Source organism: Mesocricetus auratus, unplaced genomic scaffold (genome assembly GCF_017639785.1).
Source record: "Mesocricetus auratus isolate SY011 unplaced genomic scaffold, BCM_Maur_2.0 Super-Scaffold_100021, whole genome shotgun sequence".
In the NCBI taxonomy this organism is placed as follows: domain Eukaryota; kingdom Metazoa; phylum Chordata; class Mammalia; order Rodentia; family Cricetidae; genus Mesocricetus; species Mesocricetus auratus.
Genome location: NW_024429202.1, coordinates 7,061,228 through 7,070,349, shown reverse-complemented (window position 1 = coordinate 7,070,349; position 9,122 = coordinate 7,061,228). Strand labels below are relative to the sequence as shown.

The 9,122-nt window shown below is 47.2% G+C and overlaps 1 protein-coding gene across 3 annotated transcripts in view; it reads right to left on the bottom strand.

Moving 5' to 3' along the window:
* Window positions 1-1,075: 1,075 nt before the first annotated feature.
* Bicral (BRD4 interacting chromatin remodeling complex associated protein like) overlaps window positions 1,076-9,122 on the bottom strand; it is a 57,887-nt gene continuing 49,840 nt past the window's right edge. For all 3 annotated transcript variants that reach the window (XM_013115074.3, XM_040729621.1, XM_040729620.1), the window contains exons 11-12: window positions 8,471-8,573; window positions 1,076-4,670 (exon numbers count right to left, since the gene is read on the bottom strand). In XM_013115074.3, coding sequence (XP_012970528.1) covers window positions 3,889-4,670; window positions 8,471-8,573 — 885 coding nt within the window. In that variant the 3' untranslated portion in view covers window positions 1,076-3,888. The remainder of the gene's footprint in view (window positions 4,671-8,470; window positions 8,574-9,122) is intronic.

Genomic DNA, 9,122 nt, shown 5'->3' with positions numbered 1-9,122 from the left:
AGGCTGTGGACCATCTCTCCAGCCCCCCAGTCTTCCTCTTTAAAGCTCTACTCCTGGGGCAATGACTAATGCAAAGGGCCTGATCAGGGGCCATAATGCCTGTTGAATACACACATGCACTTGGCATGCAGAGAGACATGACCTCAAGACTACACTGTGACCCACACCCAAGGACCTGCCCACTCCACCACACAGTCTTTACGCCGTGACAGTGCAGCCTCGGCCAGGACTATGAGAGTAACATCCTAGTTGTAGACTAGCACTGCTGATTTAATTTATTTAATTATTTTGGAGGCAAGGCCTCATGGGGCACAGGAAGGTCTTTAGCTGTGCAGCTAAGGATGACCTTGAACTCCTGATTCTTTTGCCTCCAGCTACAGGCAGGTATCCCTATGCCTAGGTTTTGTGTGGTGGGGATCAATCCCAGGATTTTAGTTCCAGGTAGGTAGGCACTCTATTAACTGAGCAGTGTTCCTGAGCACACGGTGCCCAACTTTTTCTTCCAGATCCCCAAGGAGTGTGAGTATAAACTCTAAGCTCCCAGAGGGAGAGGTCAGTGGGTCTAGTCACACCGTGAAGGATGGAACCCAGAAGGACCCCAGGGCTGATGGTACAGAGAGGGCCCTACAATGTGTTCTCATTACAATCTGTTAGTTTAGGAACCAACGAGAAAGGGGTTTTATTCTACAGTGTTAAGTGAGAAAGTCTATTACCCCTTACCTGTCTACTTGCCTCTGCAAAAAACAAAATAAACGTAACTACCGAACACAAACAAACAACAAAAAAAGTCAACTTCCTAGGTAGGCTCACTGATGCCATCCTAACAGAGTCCTAGTGTCCCTTCCTCAGAAAAGGACCCAGGTGACCTGTGGGGAGGGAGACTCAACATGTACGCGAGCAACTTCATTTAATCTGTCCCTGTAGAGAAGTAGATGAGTTGAGATCCTGGCCTCTCAACTGAAGGCTTTTTTGTTCATGTTAATATATCTATACAGAATTCACTGAACACTTACCCTCTTCTTCTGGGGATAGGAGCCATTCCTAGTTGCAAAATCAAGACAATCACAGTTCCACATTTTCCCAAATCTTTGGCTGTATTGCAATGGTTGTTTCATTTTGTAATCTCCAACTGAACATTTCCTAACCATGGATTAACAATATAGGTACTGACTGGTTTAACAGTATTTATCCAACATAACAAAATAAACTGCAATTTGTTATACTTTTTTTTTTACAAAACATTTTATAAATATTTTTACAAAATGTATACAAAGCAATTTCAAGTGAGACATACTATACAAATGAAGGTATTTAAGCAAATAAAGCCCACACCACACTGACAGTGAGTGACCGTCCTCTGAGCCGGCCAGCCTGTGAGGCCTCCCTAATCTAACAGAGTCTACTAAATTCTCCAGAGCGAAAGGGTTTCCTTTTCGTAATTGCCAGTTCAAAATTTGCTTCATCTTTAGGCAGTACTTAAGGACACAGAAAATCAATGCGTAATAACAAATCCATACTTCCCCACAACAACAAACAGATTAAAAACAAAGAAAAGAAAAAGTGATTTTTGTTACTGAGCACAAGGACTCAACTGACTAATGAGCCTGAACCACCAGATGCTGGCACTGAGCAGGGTGCTTTTCTTCACCAGAGGGGGCTCGCACATGAGTTCTGACCCACGCGTTGTAACCTAATCACAGGAGTAAAATACATTTTGTAATCTTCATTTGTCATTATCTAGAGTCTTTCCTCTGTTAAAAAGTAAACTTACATACAAGGACACAAAAATTTACAAGTCTCATTTTGGTATGTTAGGCTTTCCCCTTGCGGGACCAATGGTAGGGCTTAGAAGCCCTGTAATTTGACGGAGGAAAGCTGGGGTTGGGGCAGAAGGGTGGCAGGGGAGGAAATAGGTAACAAATATACACAAGACCTTTCTTGTTTCAAGAATTCCACTGATTTGCAATAATTAATGTAATTCATAGTAGCCATGTGCAGGCATCTAGGGGCCTTGAATTAGGCAACCACGAGGCTATGAGAAGAGCCTGTGACGTCAGAGGGATCAGGGCAGGCTGTTAGCCCAGGGTGGCCCAAACAGAGTTCTAACTGGCAAACAACTCATCTTTCTAACGTGTTATAATACAGGAAGGAAGCCAGCAACTTGGACATTGGCACAAAATAAGGAAAAAGGGTAGCTCTATTTGATCGGCTGGGCTAGGAGCTGGGAGAAAGTACGCTGCTCTCTTGAAGACTGGTTGTCTCACAGGGTTCTTTATGCAGTAGGTGGACAGTAGGTAGAAAGGGAACATACAGTTTGCTGCTGCTTGATTTCTTTTGTTCTTGTTTTTAAGACAGGGGTGTATTATGTAGCCCAAGCTGGCTTTGAACTCATGACTCTCCTGCTTCAGTTACCTGACTGCTGGGATTACAGGTGTGTGCCAACATGCCTACATTGTTGCTGTGTTATTTGAAAAAGAAAAAAAAAATCAGAAGCCTCCCTTTCCTCTGCAGGTCAATCTGGAAAAGAAACAGTCAACATGATGACCACAGGGACAACTCCACTTGGGGATCCAATGACGTGGACATCAACGGATGCATTTATACAGCCAGGGGATGGAGAGGGAGCAAGCCCTCACAGATCCCACAGGCTCACACAGGTGGGCAGTGTGGCAGGAGAACACAGGGCACCATGACCTAGCTTTCCTAGCAATGCTTTCTACGACATGAGGAATGAAAGCAGCAACAGAGACACCGTGCCCTGGGACAGGCCCCCAAGAAGGGAAAATGGGGAACATTCCCGAAAAGAATACAAATAAAGCGGAGGCTCAAACGTGGGTACCCACGTGGGCGGGGGCTCTTTCTGGTGACGGCATGCAGGTGTTGCCCTTGGTTTACTGCGTTGGGAATGACCAACACCAGTGTTGACTCCTTCTCAGAAGAGGAAGCACTAACAAGGCCGAAGTCCCTTAAAAAGTTTAAACTGAAAAAGTTTTCAAGTGACAGCACTCTTGATGCTTGGCTATTTGCTGAGGATGAGGAGATAAAGAGGTTAAACAAACAGAATTCAGCAACAATCAAAAACACAAGGTACACTGACGTCACCCGATTATAAAGTGCAGCAGCCTCCCGAGCCCGCTGCTTCTGAGCTGGTCCCCACTGTTCCCTACTGAGCCTGGAGAACTGTAAGCTGCATACCTGGGGCTAAGAACAGACGTTCTCGGGATTCAATAGGGATGTGCTAAACGTAAAAAAAGGTTTGCTTCAGCAGCATCCCGTAAACACTCGATGTTCAAGAGGGAAGGCCTGCACATGCTCTGCGTCTTCGCTTCAGACATGTCTCAGGCCAGGGCTGTGGGGCTCCAGGCAGAGAAGCTGGCTACCCACTGCTCAGAGAGCATCAAGCATGGAGGAAAGAATGCGGACTTCCCTTCACAAATACCCTTTTCCCCCAAACAAAAACAAAACCGCTGGTTTGGAGCTGCAGTGAGACATTCTATCAGTCCTGTTTGATTTTTCTTTAATAAGTCCGTTCTTTTGAAATGACTTATGATTGTCAAAATTTTACCAGGGCCAAGTGTACTGTGGTCTCATCGAGTGACAGCGCTAAACAAACAAACTACGAAACAAATGAACGAACAATGGCCATAAGCACTTTTGTAACACTTGAAATGTGTAGGGCCTATCGGACTGCTTTCTAGGGAGAGATGGGTTTACTGAGGGGGTCTCCCTGCAGCCACGATGACGTGTATTGCTCTTCAAAAGAACAGGGTCGAGATTAAAAAGAATAACCTGTGATGGAGGGCCAAGCAGGCTGGAGACAGGGGACGTTTCCATTGCTTTGCTGGGAGAGAATGTAACTGGTCCGGGAGGGGCTGGGGAGGACGGCTACTAACACTCAAGGATACTATTTACAGCTGCTTCTAAAATGGAGTCCGTTTCTACAACGCCTTCACTGTGGTCCGGGATGAACTTCTCCAGGCAGTTTTCTTGCGAAACCATTGGAGAAAAGCTGGGGAAGTCAAGGTCCATGGCGCCGCTGGCTGCAGGGTCGCTCTGTGGCCGTCCCGCCTTCTTGAGTTCCAGAATGTTCTTAAAGGTTTTCTCTAGGCTCTTGGTGAGCTGGAGATCCGGCTGGGGCTCACCTGACCCTTTCATGATGTCTGTGTGTAAAACCTCATTCTTTGGGGAATTCCTCAGGGCTTTGTCCTGGAAGGAGTCGAGGCACGGCATCTCCAGGTGCGAGCTGGCCAGGATGCCTGGGAGCTTGCTCTCAGAGCCATGATCTGGCCTGGGCATAGTCTTGCGGTGGCCCTCTGGGCCTGGAGAGCACCCGCTGGCCTTGGCCGGGTCCCTCCGGCTGCCCTTGTCCTCAGGTGCACCCCGGTATTGGCCTAAGCCCCCTTTGTCATATTTCAGGGTCCTACCGTGGCCTTCTGACTTTTTAGAAACGTTTCCCTCTGCAGAGACCACGATGTGGTTAGGCACTAGATGAAACTGCTCATGATTCGTTGCTTCTGCCATGCCTGGCTTGGCTCGGTCTCTGCTTTGGCCCCTGGGCGCCTGATGGAGCGAGCTGGTTTTGCTGCGATGCTGGTCACTCCTGTCATGTGGTGCCTCAGGTGGGGCCTCGTCAAGTTTGAAGGAACAACAGAAATCGGCCTGAAAACCCTCTGGGAATGAGATCAGAAAGAGCTTTAATGGTCAGGGTGAGGACTAGCGTAGACAAACCCTCCTAACGGGGAGCAGAGGGTCGTCCCTCAGCCCGGGCTCCTTCCCCTCCGCTCATCCTCCTGCCCACCCACAGCACGACTTCCACAGAAACATGCAGAGACAATTTAACGAAGAAGCATTTTCTCAAAGCAACCAAGAAAGGCTCTGGGATCAGCTTCCTCGTAGGGAGCTTAACCCAGAGTTTTGTGCATGTGAAGATGGCATTCTGCTGAGACCCAGACCCCAGATCTGTGATCCCTAACCCTAGCACAGGCCTGGCCCTCAGCCGAGTCAGTAAGAGAAACACACCCTAGATTTGAGATCTGAGTCAGAGAAAGAAACACTTTATCCCTGAACCCAGAGCCAGAGAAAAACACTCTGACTCCAAAACCTGAGCAGAAAGAACACATTTTTGCCCCTAGCATCAGAGCCAGTTTAAGAAATTTGCCCTGGCCCTAAAATTGGAGCTTAAAAGCTAAAAGGGACCAGGGAAGAAAACACCGTTTGGCCCTGAAATCAGAGCCATCTCTACCCTTGACAAAAAATTGACCAATCCCTGGGCAGAAAAAACTGATCGATCCCTGAGCAGGAAAAACTGACCAATCCCTGAGCAGGAAAAACTGACCACTCCCTGAGTAGTAAAGAAGTAGCCTCTAGCCTAGAGGCATGACTCTCATAAGCCTAGGGAAGTAGTAACCCCTAGCCTAGAAATACCATGACACTTTGCAGACTTTAGCTCTGAGGGGTCATCGAATCCCAAGCCTGTAGACTTGGAATTCCCCAAGCCTTCCCCTCTATAAAACTCCCCTCCCCCCATCACTCGGGGGTCTCTCCTGGTCTGCTCCTGCAGTCACTCTAGATGGATGGAGGAACCCAAGTGAGTTAACTGGAAATAGACTCGTTGTGGTGGTGGTACTTTGGGAGTAACACTACCAAGAGAGATACATGCTCCCCATTTTTCTTTTGTTAATGGTTGTTTTGAAAATAAAAGTTATGGCTTCAACCTGCTTCCTTCCTTAGAGCAGTGGAGCAGTGGCAAGGGGGTTGGACACACCGTGTCTCAGGTGTCAGGGCTCCATCACTTCTCAGATCATAAGACCAATGACAAAAAGGCACACAAAATGATATCTGCTTGCAAGGACATCAGGGCATGGAGGGGCCATGTCTGAATGTAAGGGTTGAACTCTGTCAGGTTCTAGGAGCCAGGGGACGATAAAAGAAGCTTTTGTGAAGACTTGAGGTAGAGGCCACAGCAGCAGGGCCTAAGGAGAGAAGGTGTGACTTCATCTACACTACTCAATAGGATGTAGAGGTCACAGCATACCTCCCAATGTGAGCTGCAGGGGACAGTCTAAAATGTAAAAAGGACTCCACTTGACAGACCACTGTGCAGGTCCTGCTCATGAGGCATGTGACAACATATGCTGAGGTCCAGTGACTTCGTTTTGGGGAAGGATGTGAGGCTCCTGGGACATACACAGTATTTAGACTACCTATCAGCCCACACATTATATCTGTAACCCTCCTGAGCCAAGGCAGGCCTAAAGCACAAACTTAACATTTAAGTACCAATAAGGAAGAGCCAGGCATGGTGGCTCCCGACTGTAATCCCAGCACTTGGGAGGTTGAGGCAAGTGGGTTACACTGAGTTCAAAGCCAGTCTGTGCTACAGCATGAATTCTGGCATAGTTTGAGCTGCAGAGTGAAACTTTGTCTTCATAAATAAACAACCAAAATACCAACAAAAACTAAAAGTAAAAATACCAGGGAGCCAGAGAGGTGGCTTAGCTATAGGAGCGCTGGCTGCTCTTGCAGAGGGAGGGCTTTGTGTGGTTCCCAGCACCCACATGGTGGCTCACCACCACATGTGACTCCAGGTCCAAGGGATCTGACACCACCACATGTGACTCCAGGTCCAAGGGATCTGACACCACCACATGTGACTCTAGGCCCAAGGGATCTGACACCCACTTCTGGGCTCTGTGAGCACCAGGTATGAATGTGGTACACATACATATATGTAGGCAAAACAATCATACACATACAAGTGTAAAAATGTAAAAAAGGAAAAGACAAGACATTGGAGGAAGGAGATTAAAGACAAAGCAGTACGACCACAGGGAAGTGAACGCACCAATTACTAAGCTAATGATCAAATATTATTTTAAAGATTAAAATCATATACCCACCCTCCAAAGCCACAGAGAAACCCTGTCTCAAAAAACCAAAAAAAAATCATATACCCATACAGTCACACACATATACCCACACAATCACACACATACCCAAACAGTCACACACATACCCAAACAGTCACACACACATACCCACAGTCACACACATACCCACAGTCACACACATACCCACACAGTCACACACATAACTACACAATCACACACATAACTACACAGTCACACACATACCCACAGTCACACACATACCCACAGTCACACACACATACCCACACAGTCACACACACATACCCACAAAGTCACATACACATACCCACACAGTCACACATATAACAACACAGTCACATACACATACCCACACAGTCACACATATAACAACACAGTCACACACACATACCCACACAGTCACACATATACCCACACAGTCACATACATATACCCACACAGTCACACACATACCCACACAGTCACACACATAACCACAGTCACACAACACACACATACCCACAGTCACACACATACCCACAGTCACACACATACCCACACAGTCACACACATACCCACACAGTCACATACATATACCCACAGAGTCACATACATAACCACAGTCACACACACATACCCACATAGTCACACATATACCCACACAGTCACACACATAACCACAACTGGAAATTAAGGGTCTGGAGCGATGGCTTAGCAGGTAAGAGTGTGTACTGCTCTTCCAGAGGACCTGAACTCGGTTCCCAGCACCCACAGGTGGCTGACAGCTGTTTCTGACTCCAGCCCCAGAACATCCAACACCCTTTTCTGGGCTCTGAGAGTATCTGTACTAATATACACATACCTGTCCCACACACATAATTAAAAAATAAAATGCTTAAAATAGAAAAAAATAAAATAGAATTTCGAAAGGGCAGTTTTGGACCTGGGTGCAATGGCTCACATCTTTAGTCTCAGCACTTTGGAGGTAGAGATAGGCCCCGTGCCTTTGAGGCCAGCCTGGTCTACACAGTGAGTTCCTGGACAGCCAGAACTACACAGTGAGACCTTGTCTAGGAAAACAAAAACAAAAAATGGGGTGGGCAGACTTGAGGGAAACTCTAGAATGCAACAGGAGGTGGACAGCGAAAAGCAGCTTCAAAGAGCCCCACAACTTCCTGCAAAGGGCTCCACAACTTCCTGCAAAGGGCTCCACAACTTCCTGCAAAGGGCTCCACAACTTCCTGCAAAGGGCTCCACAACTTCCTGCTGGTGCTCAGGTGCCATGCTTCACAGGTGTTTTCCTAACCACGGCTGGCAAAGACCCAGGGCCTCTTCTTATAGACTGAGAAACCTCTGGTTAATTTAGTTCTCAAAGGTCAGAACTACAGGATTTGAAGTTTAATGGGGAAAACCAGCCATTTAGCTGAATGTAAAATTCCAGTTTGGATTTTGTAGACTAGAGACATCCTGGAATGCCTTCTCCTGGACTCACCACAGGTTGGTTCACACAGGCCTCCCAAAGGCCACACTGCTCAGGGACTATCACAGCTGTCCTCCATCACCTGCACCCTGACGTTTCTTACCAGGATCCACGAGCGCCAGCCGCTTGTCCCGAGACAGGGAAGCTCTCTCCTCCTGGTTGAACATCCTGTCAATCATCACCATCTCAGCAGAGGGGTTGATTCTCTGAAAATGAGAGAGCCAGTCACTTCAGACTCTTTCATCAAGGGAGAGTGACCACTGTTTGTCACTAAATGAAGTAATGAGAAGCGAGAGCTTGGCGTCTAGATACTCTAGAGTTCCATCGTCACACGTGGTACACACAGGAAGCCATTACATTTGCTACTGTTTTAAGACGAAGTCTCATGAAGCCTAGGCGGGTCTCAAACTTGTGTCGCTCACCCTGCCTCAACTTCCCACCTGCTGGAATTATAGCCATGAGCTACCCCCAGCTGTAAATAGCCCCTTCTCAAACGATAGAACTGTTTTTTTTTTATTTATTCGTTTATTCATTCATTCATTTGAGTTTTTCAAGACAGGGTTTCTCTTTATAGTTCTGGCTGTCCTGGAACTTGAAGATCCACCTGACTCCCTCCCCAGCGCTGGGATTAAAGGTGTGTACCACCACCACCTGGCTAGAACTGGTTTTTAGAGCTAGTGTTTCACTCTGTAAGCTTGGCCAGCTTCAAACTCAGTCTGTAAACCAGGCTAGCCTTGGATTGACTCACAGAGAAC